The sequence below is a fragment of the Emys orbicularis genome (assembly GCF_028017835.1).
Source record: "Emys orbicularis isolate rEmyOrb1 chromosome 13 unlocalized genomic scaffold, rEmyOrb1.hap1 SUPER_13_unloc_1, whole genome shotgun sequence".
In the NCBI taxonomy this organism is placed as follows: Eukaryota; Metazoa; Chordata; order Testudines; family Emydidae; genus Emys; species Emys orbicularis.
In genome coordinates, this window is record NW_027045138.1 from 69474 (window position 1) to 85353 (window position 15880).

A 15880-nucleotide genomic window follows, 5' to 3' on the forward strand; every position below is an offset into this window, starting at 1 on the left:
CAGATGGAAATGTACCAGTCGTACGCCATGATGATTATTAAGGAAAGCTCAGCTGTAGCAAAGAAAAGGAAGGGAAAGACTTGGATGACGCAATCCGTATAATGAAATGGCCCTGGTGCTCATGAGGGAATTGGCCATGGACTGGGGTCGACAATGGAGATGGAGCCAAGGTCTAGGATGGATAGATTCATTAGGAAGAAATACATCGGTGTGTGAAGATGATGGTCGAGGTCTATGGCTGTGATGATGAGAAGATTCCCAGTCAGGGCTGCCAGGTAAATCCCTAGAAACACCATGAAATGCAAAATCTGCAGCTCCCGAATGTCAGAGAATCCCAGGAGAAGGAACTTGGTCACGGTGATTTGGTTGGACATTTTCTTCCTCTGTACATCATGTGATGGCTGTGAAGGGAAGGACAAGGGCAATGGCCAGGGTTCGGTTGCAGTCACTAAAGTATAGGCCTTGCTAGAGCCCTAGGCATAACTAACAGTATGAACCAAAGGCTGCAAATAAGAAGAGATGTAATAGAATGTTTGGGTTTGAAATTATCGTATTATTGGACAATATTTGCATTCCCCAGCCTTTCTTAAAGCTCAGTTTCCAATTAAGCGTGGTCAGAAATTTTCTACTTAAATTGTTTTCAAAGGAAAATTGTGTTTTCAATTAATCAAATTTTCATAGAAACTCTCAGGTATCCTCAAATATATTTCACGGATACTTCATATATATATATACACAGGGGAACTGAAAACTCATGTTTTTGGGGTGGATCTAGGCCGAAAAAAAAATCAGTTTTCTGCAATTTTTGGCTGAAAATGTTTGTTTCTCACTTGCCAAAACATGAAAAATTGGAGATTTTTGGGAAGTCTATGAACCCCCTTTTTTTTTTTTTTACAAAAAAATGCTGATAGGCTCTAGGTGGTTGATTGACTTGATAGCAAAAGTCTTAACGAGTTCCAACCTTAATTCAAATTTCTGTTCTTAAATTAAACCTGTATATTAATACTCTAACATATTTAATTGAAATGGCAAACTTACTGTGCTCGTCTTTGTGGAATTTTTCCCAGCTTGCAATGAATTCAAGCCTCCAGTGTTAGGAATCATTGGTCATATCTATCTATCTATCTATCTATCTATCTATCTATCTATCTATCTATCTATCTATCTATCTATCTATCTATCTATGCACCCCCTGCCAGGATTGTTTTGTTATCCCTCTCTCTCATGCCCCCATCACTGTATTATGCAGCAGCCATTGTTGTCTCCCTTTGCTGGATGTCCTGAGTTGCTGGGTGTCTTTGCAGTTCCTAGCAGACAGGGATCTACTCCACAGATGGTCACTCCCTGCTCCCCTCCTTGGGTGGGCTTGGCTGAGAGGTGATGGACTAAATGGGATGAGGGACTGAAAGCCTCTCCAAGCTCTAGAGAGGGCCAGGCACAGGAAGGAGGAGAGTGGGGTGGGAAGGAAGTGGTGGCCAGGGCTGGCCAATGGAGAGAATCAGGAGAGAATGTCTGGTCTTTGGAGGTGGGACATAAGGAAGCAGGGCTGGGGGGCTGTTCCCTGGGGCTGGGGCCATGTCAGGGGAGTGGGGCTGAGCAGAGGAGGGGACTGGTGGGCAGAGGGGTTCAGCCGGGATCTCTGAGGAAGCTGAATCAGGAACTCTGGATGGAGAATTGGCTCTGGCCATGGGAGGGGGAATCTCAAAGAACAGGAACCGAGAGAATCCGTGAGTTGGACGGCTGTGAGGAGGAGGGAGGGTATTAAGGGCTGGGGGGGGGGTTGTTTGGGGGTCCGGGCTGTGTGAGGCAGAGGGAAGGAGAAACTCGGGGACTAGAGTAAGAACATTCAGTTGATGGAGGATGTGGCAGAGGCTGGAGTCCAAGGGCCTGAATCTCCTCTCCCTGAAACCAGACATACTCCCGTGTAACACTATAGACTACCCCTGAGATGAGTGATGGGGGAATCAGCCCCATTCACTCCAATGGGGTTACTCCTGATTTACACCAGGGTGACTGAGAGGGAAATCAATTGACTGCAGTGGAGTATTTCTAACTTTTCTTACAGCTGGTGTGTTATGGTGATTTATTGTGCACAGCTAGAGATCAAACCGGGGCTCAGATCCTCCTGCCAGAGTCTCTAAAGCTCAAGGGCCACCTCAGCAGAGTGCAGTCCACCCACTGGGCCTCAGGCGGAAATAAAGTGACAGCGTTATTAGCCACAGCGTTCAGTTCTCAGTTAGGCCTTTGAACTGCTTGGAGTCATGCCAAACAGATTCCATTGTGTATGTGCATGGTGAGAGGAGGAGCTGGTTGAAAGCTGTTTCTGACTCGCAGCCCCATAGCTGCTGAAAGGTCAATGTTCTGGCCAAGAAACCTAGGCCCTGTGACTTAAAATCTAACCTTGGGCAGAAATCTGTGCCTAAAAACAGGAGGCATCTGCTTCTGTTGAAGGGTTTCTAATCTTTGGGAACTGTCACTTGAGCACAGCTGAATATTGAGAAGGTGCTGAAACTATTTTTGAAATGAAAATAAATAACCCATACACATGCTCACTGGGAGGGGGGGATGATTGGGTGCGGAAGAGTTGGTGGAAAAGGAAGAGAGGAGTTTTGGGGGCAGTGAGAGGAGGGGTGATTATTGGGAGGAGGATAAATGAAGAGGGTGGATAGGAGATGAGTTGGGGGTCAGGAGACAGGTTGGGGGTCAGGAGAAGGGGAGGGTAACATAAGGGTGAGTGACAGCAGCCTGGGAAAAAATGGGGATAGGAGCACCTGACAGCCCCACATTCCCCTCTCATGTCTGTGCCAATATCTGGGGGTTCCCAAGCTATCTATGGGGGTCCAACCCTCCCTGCTCCCCTCACATAATCTTGGGATCATGTGTGCCAGGTCTAGGGAAGCGACGCCCATTGGGGTCTGAAGCTGAGAAGAGGCACATGTGGAGTGTGCACCAACAACACCGTGAAGACCCTGCCGGCACTGGGGTGCTGGTACAAGTGGAGCAGTTCACACCTCTCAAAGCGATTGTTTCAGGCTGCACCGTCTCCTGGAGGGGTTCTCACTCAGCTCAGAATAGCTCATTAAGATAAATAGGCCACTTCACTGGCAGATAGATGTGTCCGGCTCTGTGCTGCACTTATGGAGAGGTTCTGGGGGTGGATGTGAGGGGAGCCCAGACAGGCACAGAATACAGCTCCTGTCCAGAAAAATGTGGTGGTAGTGAAAAGATCCTTTTGCTTCTCTCGTCATCCATATCCACTGCTATTTACAGCCGCAACAAGGACCACTTACTCCTACCAACATTTTTCTTTCTCTGCAAACAGCTAGGAAATTAAACACCCCAAAACTTCATTGAAACAGAGTTAAGGTCTCCCAGTGAGAGCTTGTGCCCATCCAGAAAGTCCAGTTCAGCAAAACTCAAGCTTCTGAAAATCAGGACATACAGAATTAAGGTAAATGCTCACATAACCTTAACTCTGCCCCCTTTGGGCAATGCCCCACAACACCCGTAACATCCACACTCCTGCTCTGACTTGTGACTGTGATGGACAGATGCTACCTGCGCTTGCCCTACAGTCAAACACTGGGCCTGCTCCCCCCACACAATGCCACATTGGTACAATTTAACTACATCCCCTTTTACAGCCCCTTCACACTTGCACACAGGAGACCACCTAAACCTCTACTTCCCCCTACCCCTCATTAAACCCACAACCTGCTCTCATATCCCCCCTCACCACTGACAAGATGACCCCAGGGCCCTGCTACTGACACGATCTACACAATTCTGTAGACGGGATCCTCAAGGGACACGTGCACCTCTTCCCTTTGGTCACACACATGCGGTGCGGGGGTGAGACCAGATCTCCCCATATCACAAACACAGCTCTATGGTGCTCCTCATCTAATCCCCAGAGCTCCTCATATCACAAACACACCACCCTTCTCCCTCCACCATTCAAGTCAGCTACAGCTAACACAATGAATGCAGCGGGAGTTTAATGCAGGGAATTCCATGGGGCTATTGTCAGCTCCTGGGGGCAGAGTGAAGGTTGTATGAGCTTATATCTTAACTCTCTATTTCTTGGCTTTCCAAAGTTTAAATTTTTCTGTACAACACAATATTCTGGAAGGGTCTGAACTATCACTGGGCAACCTTAACTCTGTGTTAACAAAGTGTTGTTGTTTTTTGACCATATATAGCTTGATCGATCAAACAATTCTTATCTGATTTACACTTGTGTAAACCTAGAGTAACTCCACTGACTTCAGTTACTTTAGTCTGGATTATTACCACTGTAAACACAGCATTTTGTATAAAAAAGATTGCACATCACCTTCCCATGGAGACAATAATGTCATCATTTGATTATATCTGTAAGGAAACACAGAATGAAACCATGGTCATGGGAGACATCTGGAAATCTTATTTTTGGTGAATAACCTCCGTTCAGTTAGTTTCTTCCAGGCACCTTTGATCTCCTTGTTCCTCATGCTGTAGATGATCGGATTCATCAGAGGAGGTACCACGGAATAAAGCACACTCACCACAAGATCCAGACCTGATGGACAGTGGGAGGTGGGCTTCACGTAAGCAAAAACAGCAGTGCAAAATAACAAGGAGACCACAATGAGGTGAGGAAGGCAGGTGGAGAAGGCTTTATGCCAACCCTGCTCAGAGGGAATTCTCAGCGCTGTTTTGAAGATCTGAACATACGACACAATTATAAAACCAAAGCAGCTTAAGCCTAAGAATAGGTTAAAGGAAAGAACCACAGTTTCACCAAGGTACAGATCAGAGCAGGCCAGCTTGAGTATTTGGGGGATTTCACAGTAGAACTGACCCACCATGTTGCCTCCACAGAAGGTTATTGCAAACGTATTCCCAGTGTGCAGCATAGAAAGGAGAATTCCAGTGATCCAGGCACTGGATGCCATTTGGACACAAGCTCTCCTGTTCATTGTCATCTCATAGTGCAGTGGTTGGCAGCTGGCGACGTATGAGTCATACGCCATGATGGTGAGAAAAGCAAAGTCAACTGCAGTGAAGAAGATGAAGAGAAAGACTTGGGTAATACATCCAGCATAAGAAATTGACCTGGTGTTTAACAGGGAGTTGGCCACGGACTTGGGAACAGTGAGGGAGATAGATCCAAGGTCTAAGACAGACAGATTTATCAGGAAGAAGTACATGGGGGTGTGAATGTGATGGTCAAGCAGTGCAAGGACGATAACAAGGAGATTCCCTGTCAGGGATACCAGGTAAAACCCTAGAAACAGCACAAAGTGTAAAATACGCAGCCACCTAATATCAGAGAATCCCATTATATATATTTAACCTGGCTGTGTGAGGTACCATTCAAACAGTATTTTAAATAAATTTCCTTGTATTGTGCTACAGACTGAGGTTGCTGGTCCTCTTTTCAGGTCAAATCACATTCCTCTGCTTTTCACTGTTCCTCATAGGTCAGGTTTTCTAAACCTTTGATCATTTTTGTTGGTCTCTTCTGAACTCTTTCCAATCTGTCCACATCTTTCTTAAAGTGTGGCACCCAGAACCAGACACAGTACTCCAGCTGAGGCCTCACCAGTGCCAAGTAGAGTGGGACAATTACCTCCCGTGTCTTACATACAACATTCTTTTTAATACACTCCAAATGGTATTAACCTTTTTCGCAACTACGTCACATTGTTGACTCATATTCAATTTGTGAACCATTCTAGCCCTGAGATCCTTTTCAGCAATGCCACCACCTAGCGAGTGCTTCCCCATTTTGTAGTTGTACATTTGATTTTTCCTTCATAAGAGAAGAACTTTGCACTTGTCTTTATTGAATTTCCTCTTGCTGATTTTAGACCAATTCTCCAATTTGTCAAGGTCATTTCGAATTCTGATCCTGTCCTCAAAAGTGTTTGCAACCCTTTCCAGCTTGATGTCATATGCAAGTTTTATAAGCATATTCTCTCCTCCGTTATCCAAGTCGTTAAGAAAAATATTGAATAATAGCCTTAAAAATGCCACCAGAAAAGTGTTGCAGGTTTTGATCGTAAAACTATGGGTGGAGATTTTCACCTAGGGGCCTGGCATGACCAATTCCCATTAAAACTAATTGGAATTTTGGTGGCCAAATATCTATAGGCAACCTTGAAAATCCCATCACTGGTCATGTTGGCCCCTCCAGGAACACAAAATAGCCGACATCACCATGAGAGAGGTGGAGTTGTGTTACCCTGAGGTGTTGCCTAATTCAGCTAAAAACTCCCGGAATTAATTTGAATAAATCTCGTCAAAAACAGGAGAGAGGATCAGAATCCTCCTACACCATTATTTAAAGAAAATTTTATTTTTTTTAATTCATAGAAATTTAGAATCTTTTTAAAATAATCTACCATTTTGTCAATTTTTGGAAAAAGGTTGTTCCTATTTTTGGTGGAGATCAAATTAGATTGATAGATTCCATGGCCAGAAGGGACCATAGTGACTGAGTAGACTGACCTCCTGTATAACCCAGCCCACAGAACATCTCCAAAATAATACCTAGAGCAGATCCTTTAGTAAAACATCCAATCTTGATTTGAAAATTTTCAGTGATGGAATCTACAAAATAAGTAATTAATAATAAACTAAGCGAGATATTCAAAGAGGATTAATGGAGCTGGGCAATCCTCTCCTGTCAAAAGCCAATGGGATTTAGACACACAATCCAGTATGTTCTTTGAATATTTCAGCCTATCTGGATAATGAGAGCATGCAGTTACTTTGGAGTAGATAAAACTCTATGAGGGATAGAAACTCACCTTCCTCATGCCATAGACCGTTCACAAGCTGATGATGAGACTCCGCCATAGGCAGGTTATTCAAGAACTGTCCTCTAAGGGGCCTCTTAAACTTTCCTCTGAATCAGGTGGTACTGGCCACTATCAGGGACAGAATACTGGACTGGATGGTCAAAACATCTTACCTAGTTAGACAGTTCCAATGACAAGCAGATGCTGTCAAATAAAATTGCAATGAATGTTGCACCCACATCAACTCAAATGCATTTAATTTAGTTTTAATTACTCATTATTAAAGATGGTCAAAAATGAAAATTATATTTCTATGGGAATTGTCATTGTTCTGTAACATCCCATAATATTGCCTTTGGATGGGGGGTGGGCAAAAAAATGAAACTGGAGTCTGAAAAGTGTTTGGTTTTCAATAAACTTCTCTAGTAAAAATGCAAGTTGATGGTAAACATTTTATAGTTTTGGGAAAAGATTTCTGATATTGAAAACTTCCCCCCCCAAACCTGAAAAAATATACAAAAATGTTTTCCATTTCCAGGTTTTCATAATACCAAAAACGACTTCCCCCCACCATCACCACTCATTATGAATTATCCTCCAAGTAACTATTATGCCCATTGGACAGATGACAAACTGAGGAATGGAGTGGTGAAGAGACTGAACAAAGTCAGGGGAATAGTTGGGATCAGATCTCAGGACACCTTGACCCTTAGCTTTTTAATAATTAATTAATTATCTGATAGTTGCACCTGATATGAGAGGCCCATTATATTATGTAAGACACAGTCTCCGCCCCAAAGAACTTCCAGTAGAAAAGACAGGCAAAGGGTGCGAGGGAAAAGACAGCCCTAGGGAATGACTTTCCCAAGGTAACACAGCAGGTCAGCGGCAGGGCTAGGAATTGTTGCCAGATGTCTGGAGTACAGTCCTGTGTGCCCTTAGTGTTCGCCTCACAATCTTTCCTCTAGACCCTGCTGCCTTGTTTTAATTGTGATTATTTTAGTTTCTGAAAACTCTCCAGGGAACTAGAGGGCAAGAAAATTAATTCTTGCCTCTGAGCCCTTGAGGGCTCCAGGGAGTGAGTCCGACAAACGCGTAGGAAACAGACATGGATAAATCACCTTCCCGCAGCACCAACGTTTTTGACACACAGCTCATCTGCAGAGAGCACAGATCTCACTGTATTTGCAGCAGCTCAGCCTCAGTATGAGGGGGGAACAGCCTCTCATAATACAGTGACAGGGGCATTAGATAGAGAGATTGATCGATAGAGGGGTGTGCATGGGGCTAGAGAGAGAGGGGTAACCAACTGCAGTCTGTAGCTGGAGGAGAAAAGACATCTCAGTCTGGGAGGATTCCACACACACCGGCACCGTAAGTTTGCTCTTGCAATGAAATATATTTGTGAGTTACAGAGTGGCATTTTAAGGAAGAAATTGTAAGTGCCAATAGATTTTTTTTTCATAGTTTTACTCTTACCTCAATTTGGGCATGGGAAACTGAGACAGTCCAAAGCATTTACCTTAGGAAAGAGGGGGCAGAATATTCGTGCCTCAGTTTCATTCTATTGGGAGTGGGGGAATTGATCAAATTGACACATATTTTTTAGAATGGATCGAGGGTTTATGTTAAAATTGTCCAAAAATTGTGACAATCACTATTGGCTCGTTGTTGCTTTTCTCTCTGTATACATTAGTTTCTTGTTATTTCTGTCTATCTGTCTGTTTATACTTTTCTCTCTATATTAGTTTGTTTATACTTCTCTATCTACCTGTTAGTTTGGGTTCGTTCTGTTTTTCTCTCTCACACTCTGTATCGGTTCTTTTCTTACTTGTGTCTCTCTGTTAGTTTGTTGTTAGATCTATCAAACTATCTAGCATCAGTTTGTGTCTAGTTCTCAGTTTATTGTTTCATCTGTCTATTAGATTGCTGCAAAGGTAGTTGAGTCAAGTGGGTTAGCAGTAGTGGGGACTAGGAGCCTGGATTCAATCCCCAGCTCTGGAAACGGAGTGGGGTCAAGTGGGTAAGAGTAGCAAGGACTGAGAGCCAGGACTCCTGAGTTTTATATGTGGCTCTGGGAGGAAATTCAGTCCAGTGTGTAGATGAGCCAGAACTGGGGGTTCTATTTCTGTCTCTCATAAAGACTGTGGGACCAGCACCCCTCATAACTTAAAGCTGAGTGGTTAGGGCACTCGTCTGGCCTGTGACAAACTCAGACTCCCTCTGACTGATGAAGAGAAGGGATTTGAATTCCCAATTTACAGGAGGGTGCCTGAGCCGCTAGGCTACGGGCTGTTCTGAAATGAAACTGTTTCAGTCTCTCCTTTTGAAGCTCCTCCACTTTGTATCAATAATTAAATAGTCATTGGAGCAGGGACTAGAACTTGGCTCTACCAGACACCAGGTGAGTGCCCCAAGTACCACGCTGGAGAATCACTCTCACTCCCCTACCCTGGCCCAATGACTCTCCATTGTCACTCGCAGCAATCATTCCTGTTGGCAATGGAGAGTCACTGGGACAGAGGCTGAGATGCAGTCTAATGTACACGCTAGAGGAGGGAACTATGAGTCATGACACCTCACTTTGATCCCAGCTGTGGGAGGGAGTTGAGTCCAGTGAGTAAAGCCAGAATTCTTGGCCTGTATTTCCAGCTCCGGGTGGGGTGTTGGATTTAGTGGGTTAGAGCAGGGAGCGAAATGGGAGTCAGCACTCTTTGTTTCTCTTCCAAGCTCTGGGAGGGAGTTTAGCTGAGTGGGTAGAGAAGCAGGAGGGGAGCCGGAACATTTGTCTCTCGCAATGAGCGTGGAAATTCAGCTAGAAGGGGGGACGAGGCATCAGGACTCCTGAACTGTATTCCTGACTCGAGTTTAATGTGTAATTATGCCTGGGTTTGGTCACCTCCATGCAAAATGCTGCTCCCATTTAGAGCAGTATAAATGGGGAATAATTCCATGGCATGCAGTGAAATTACCCCACATTCACAGCAGTGCCCCTGACAGCAGAATCAGGCCAGCCAGACCCCCAATTCCCTCAGTAAACTGAGAATATTAACATTTATACACCATTATCCAGAGTTCACCCACCTCTGGGTGACAGAGGTATACAAATACCTCAAAAGCAATTGTTCCTAATTCTCCCCTCCATCACCCTGGTGTAAATTAGGAGTAACTGCACTGGAGTCCATTGAACTGATTCTACTTTCTCTCACCCCAGTGTAAATCAGGAGTAACTCCATTGGAATCAGTGGGACTGTTTCCCCCATTCTCATTCCCATATTACATCAATCTTCAGAAGCTAAGGGTCTGACTCAAGGAAATTAAGGTGGTTTTCACAAAAGGAGAGTTATTTTACTGATCTAATCCTGGCCCTTGCTGTTCTGAAATGAGACTGCCTCAGTCTCTCCTGTTGAAGCTGCTCCACTTTGTATCAATAATTAAATAGTCATTGGAGCAGGGATATGAACTTGGCTCTACCAGACACCAGGTGAGTGTCCCAAGTACCACGCTGGAGAATCACTCTCATGCCCCTACCCTGGCCCAATGACTCTCCATTATCACTCACAGCAGTCATTCCTGATGGCAGTGGAGAGTCCCTGGGACAGAGGCTGAGATGCAGTCTGATGTAGTCATTAGAGGAGGGGACTGGGAGTCATGACACCTCACTTGTGTTCCTAGCTCTGGGAGAGAGGTGAGTCCAGTGGGTAGAGCAAGAACTCCTGGCCTGTATTTCCAGATCTGGGAGGCGTGTTGCATTTAGTGGGTTAGAGCAGGGGGCAAACTGGGAGTCAGGAGTCCTGGGTTCCCTTCCAAGCTCTGGAAGGGAGTTTAGTTGAGTGGTTAGAGAAGCAGGAGGGGAGCTGGAATGTCTGTCTCTCGCAGCGAGCATGGAAATCTGGCTTGAACTGGGGACGGGGCATCAGGACTCCTGAGCTGTATTCATGATTAGAGTTTACCGCGTAATTATGGCTGGGTTTGGTCACCTCCATGCGAGATGCTGCTCCCATTTAGAGCAGTATAAATGGGGAGTAATTCCATGGCATGCTGTGAAATTACCCCACATTCGCAGCAATGCCCCTGACAGCAGAATCTGGCCAGCCAGACACCCGATTCCCCTCAGTAAACTGAGGATAGTAACATTTATACAACATTATCCAGAGTTCGTCCACCTTTGGGTGACAGAGATATACAAATACCTCAAAAGCAATTATTCCTAATTCTCCTCTCCATCACCCTGGTGTAAATTAGTAGTCACTGCAATGGAGTCCATTGAGCTGATTCTACTTTCTCTCACCCCAGTGTAAAACAGGAGTAACTCCATTGGAGTCAATGAGACCGTTTTCCCCCTCCTCATTCCCATATTATACCAATCTTCACAAGCTAAGGGTCTGACTCAAGGAAATTCAGGTGGTTTTCACAAAAGGAGAGTTATTTTACTGATCTAATCCTGGCCCTTGCTCTTGTCCCTCCCTCTGCAACCATCACACAATGTCCTGAGAAAGAAAATGTCCAACCGAACCACCGTGACCACGTTCCTTCTCCTGGGATTCTCTGATGTTCGGGAGCTGCAGATTTGGCACTTTGTGGGGTTTCTAGTGATGTACTTGTCAGCTCTGGTGGGGAATCTTCTTATCTTCATGGCCATCACATTTGACCACCACCTTCACACCCCCATGTACTTCTTCCTGATGAATCTGTCCATCCTAGACGTTGGCTCCATCTCTGTCACTGTCCCCAAATCCATGGCCAACTCCCTCATGAACACCAGGTCCATTTCCTATGCTGGATGTGTTGCCCAAGTCTTTTTCCTCACCTTCTTCATCACAGCAGATTTTTCCCTTCTCGTTGTCATGGCGTATGACCGATATGTTGCCATCTGCCAACCACTGCACTATGACACAATGATGAACAGCAGAGCTTGTGTCCAAATGGCAGCTGGTGCCTGGATCAGTGGGATTCTCAACTCTGTACTACACAGCGGGAACACGTTTGCATTGACCTTCTGTGGAGGCAACATGGTGGATCAGTTCTTCTGTGAAATCCCCCATCTACTCAAGCTCGCCTGCTCTGACTCCTATCTTAGTGAAGTTAGGGTTCTTGCATTTAGTGTGTGTTCAGTCTTAGGCTGCTTTGTTTTTATGATTGTGTCATATGTTCAGCTCTTCAAATCAGTGCTCAGAATCCCCTCTGAGCAGGGACGACATAAAGCCTTCTCCACCTGCCTTCCTCACCTCACTGTGGTCTCCTTGTTTGTTTGCACTGGGGCCTTTGCCTACCTAAAACCCACCTCCAGCTCCACATCTGCTCTGGATCTTGTGGCGGCTGTTCTTTATTCCGTATTGCCACCAATCGTGAATCCAATTATCTACAGCATGAGGAACAAAGAGATCAAAGCTGCCCTGAGGAGACTGACTGGGTGTAGGTAATTCACCAAGAATTAATTTTCTGTCTTTCTCTAATTAAAGTTTGCTTATGTAGTATCTTTAGGTATTCATTAATGTCAGTTATTTTCATAACCACACAGATTGCACACAAACACGTCTGATTTTGACCTAGTTGCACTAATGCAAATCTAGATTAACTCCACTGATGTCACTGCCGCTGGGGTGATTTACACCAGTAGAAAATCTGGTCCAGTTGTGGAGTAAATGGGTGTAAATTGTGTGCGCAAGAGGAATCAGACTTTCATTCTGTGCCAAAACAATACCCGTTACACTGCTTGGCCACTAGCGCCTGTTCCATGGCCACTGAGAAGAATGATGGCAGTTGTCTTGCTTGTGTGTATAAATCAGGGAGTGGCTTCATTGGAACCAGAGGAGTCAGACTGGTGTAAGACTGGGGTAGGTGAGAAGACATTTGGGGTAGATCCTCAACACATCAGTGTAGTTCCATTGACTTTGGTGGCACAAAATCAAATTGCTGCATCTGTGGATCTGACCTACTGCCTCCAGTGGAGTTGTATATCCATTGCCACCGGCTGGGGACTGGGCCCATTGTCTTAGAAACCACCATTCATGGCCTAACCACTAGGTTGGGGACAAGAGGCCAGACTGTGTTAGCTCACATGTACATTCGGGCGTGTGGGAGATGGAGAGACTGGCTAGAAATTACAGGGAGGTTTCTAACCACCAGCAGGGCGAGGTACTGGAGCATCCTCCCAATAGGAGTTGTGGGGGGAAAATAACTGAATTAGTTTGAAGAGAGCTTGACAAATGTCTGAGTGGGACTGTATGACAGGGCTGCTTGTGCTGGTGGTGGGAAGGGCTCAGCAGCCCTGGGGCTCACTTGCATCGTATGTCTTATGTTCCTAAAAGCTCATGCTTCAGGGTTTCATCTGGCCCCTGGCAGCGGTCAGGAAGGGATTCCTCCCCTCGACCCAGTGTATTCTGGGAGCGTTTTTTCAAAATCTCTGAAGCATTGGGCAGCCCGGACTGGAGATGGGACATTGGGCGGGATGTGCCAGGGCTCTGATATTACACCGAGCCATTCTCTCTTTCTCTGGTTCTTTGCTGGATGGTTCTTCCCCACATGCTTAGGGTCATCATGTGGGGGTCAGGAAGGAATTTTCCCCCGGTCAGATTGGCAGGGACATTGTGGGTGGTCATTTTCCTCGGAAGCGGATTTTCTGGGTGTATCTCAATCATTTCCCTGCCATTAAGGGGGCCTCAGGCACTGGTGCCCCTCGGTCTCTCCTATTATCAGGTTTATTCCTGGATCATCTCAGACATGCCCATTCCTAGTCCCTCTGCACCCTGGAGACCAAAGATGCATGGCATGGGCAGGGGTGTGTATGTTGCTCTCAGCTCAGGTTGGTAGAGCTGGTCAAAGTAACTTGTCATTGGGAAATGGTTTCCTCAACCTGTTCGTGACAAATGCTGCTATGTTTTTAGATGAGTTAAACAGTCTGAAAATATCTTAGAAAAATGTTTCCCAGCTCTTCCCTGAACTAGTTTGGCCACTGAGGCATTCCCAGCATACGAGATCTGACGGGTTCGATCACAGAACCCCCCTTGGGAACTGCCACCTGTTGTGCCGGGACTACTTCTGAGCCTGTCTTCCCTGCCAGCTTGGGACTTTAGTGCCTTGCCTGGTTTGAGCCCGACATGCTAGCCTGGTACAAACACAGACCCAGGTCTGAACCACAAACGCCAAAAGCTGCAGGCTTATCTGAAAACAGCTTAAGAAGTGTTCCTGTCTCCAACACTCAGGTACCCTACTCTGAATGGGATCCAAACCCCAAATAAATCAGTTTTACCCTTGTACAAGGGTTAACTGGGACTCGACCCTCTCCGGGGCGGCGGGGAGCCACACCGGCTCACTACAGACAGTTATTGTTCGGAGAATTAGTCTGTCCGCGGGGGTCTTGCTCGGCAGCCCTTGCGGTAACTGAAATAAACAATGTAAGCCCAGGCCCGAGTCAGGGTGGGCAACAATGAGTCAGGGGCTCAGACCCTCAGGCAGGGCTGAGCAGGAGCAGTACAATCAATAGTAGGCCCAGGCCCTAGGTCAGGGCAAGGCAATGCAGAGTCAGAGCTCAGTCCCTTAGGCAGGGCTGAGCAACAACAATATACACAGTAGGGAGCCCAGGCCCTGGGTCAGGGCGGGGCAACAATCGGTCAGGGCTCAGGCCCACAGTCAGGGCTGAGCAACAACAGTACAAATAGTGTTGAGCCCAGGCCCTAGGTCAGGACGGGGCAATGCAGAGTCAGAGCTCAGGCCCTTAGGCAGGGCTGAGCAACAACAGTACAAATAATAGGAGGCCCAGGCTCTAGGTCAGGGCGGGGCAACAATGCTGAGTTAGGAGCTCAGACCCTCAAGCAGGGCTGAGCAGTAACAGTACAAACAATAGCACTAGGCCCAAGCCTCCTCAGGCCTGGGAGAGGGGGAGACTGCCACCCACGAGTTGGGTGGCAGGGGGGACGCAGGCCCTCCCACTCCACTGCGTCCCAGCCCAGGGCCCTAGCAGCGGCAGAAGACCCGCTGCATAGTCAGTGGGGATCCTGGCCGCAACACACTGACATGGGCTCTGGCAGTGCTGCAGCCAGACTAGCGTCGGCTGCCCCCGGGCTACTTCCAGACTCCCCCTCGGGTAGTACCTGGGTCAGAGTGTTGTTTCTGGGGGGTCCAGCACCACAGGTTCCTCTGGATAGCGAGCATAAGGCAGGTCCGGCAACTCCTCCGGGTAGCAGGCGCAGGGCAGGCCCGGGCAGTCCTGGCGGCTGCCTTGGGCCGCAGAGTTTTCCAGGTCATGAGCTGGGCTGGAGGTATCTGGCCCCTCCGATGGCTCGGGCCTTACTGAGCTCTGAGAGCGAACCTTTATACTTCCGGGTTGCCGCCTGACCCTCTGAGGTGTGGGCTCTGTGCTCCCTAGCTCCGCCCACTCCGGCCTCCGGATGGGCTCTTCCCACTCTGGGGCGGCAGGGAGCCACACCGCCTCACTACAACCCTGTATAAAGTTTATACAGGATAAACTCATAAATTGTTCACCCTCTATAACGTTGACAGATAGATATGCACAGCTGTTTGCCCCTCCCCCCAGGTATTACTACATTCTCTGGGTTAATTAATAAGTCAAAAGTGATTTTCTTAAATACAAAGAGTAGGAGTTAAGTGGTTCCAAGTAATAACAGACACAACAAAATGAATTACCATGAATAATAAAATAAAACATGCAAGACTATGCCTGATACAGTAAGAACGTGATTCCAGATGAAATCTCACCCTCAGAGATGTTCCTTAAGCTTCTTTTACAGACTAGCCTCCTTCTAGTCTGGGTCCAGCAATTACTCACACCCCTGTGGTTACTGTCCTTTGTTCCAGTTTTTTTCAGGTAGCATTACTTCAAATACAAAAATATATATGCATGTATATAGGATGAATATATCCAGTAGCTCATAACCTTTGCAGAGATATGTTAAATGGCACATCTAACATAAAACCTATTCCAGTCATGTCATATTTACACTCATAAGCATATTTCCATAAAGCATGATGGGGTTTATTATTTCTAGAAAGCAACGCCACACCGAACATTCTGGTACTTCTGGGAAAGCTGTGGCCCCGCCCCTACCTCATGGTCCTGCCTGCCAGTGTGA

At 46.5% G+C, this 15880-nt stretch overlaps 2 protein-coding genes across 2 annotated transcripts; one reads left to right on the forward strand and one right to left on the reverse strand.

Moving 5' to 3' along the window:
* Positions 1-4403: 4403 nt before the first annotated feature.
* LOC135894829 (olfactory receptor 14A16-like) lies at positions 4404-6846 on the reverse strand. The gene is made up of 2 exons (XM_065422937.1): positions 6798-6846; positions 4404-5269 (listed from the first exon to the last, which is right to left on the reverse strand). The coding sequence occupies exons 1-2, from the start codon at positions 6844-6846 to the stop codon at positions 4404-4406; spliced, it is 915 nt and encodes a 304-aa protein (XP_065279009.1).
* Positions 6847-11290: 4444 nt separating this feature from the next.
* Positions 11291-12211, forward strand: LOC135894830 (olfactory receptor 14A16-like). Its single transcript, XM_065422938.1, has one exon. The coding sequence runs from the start codon at positions 11291-11293 to the stop codon at positions 12209-12211; it is 921 nt and encodes a 306-aa protein (XP_065279010.1).
* Positions 12212-15880: the final 3669 nt, after the last annotated feature.

Coding starts and splice junctions, on each gene's coding strand:
- LOC135894830 (XM_065422938.1), top strand. CDS start 11,291: ATGTCCAACCGAACCACCGTGACCACGTTCCTTCTCCTGGGATTCTCT.
- LOC135894829 (XM_065422937.1), bottom strand. CDS start 6,846: ATGGCGGAGTCTCATCATCAGCTTGTGAACGGTCTATGGCATGAGGAA. Junction 5,270..6,797: donor CGGTCTATGGCATGAGGAAG/GTGAGTTTCTAT, acceptor TGCTGTTTCTAG/GGTTTTACCTGGTATCCCTG.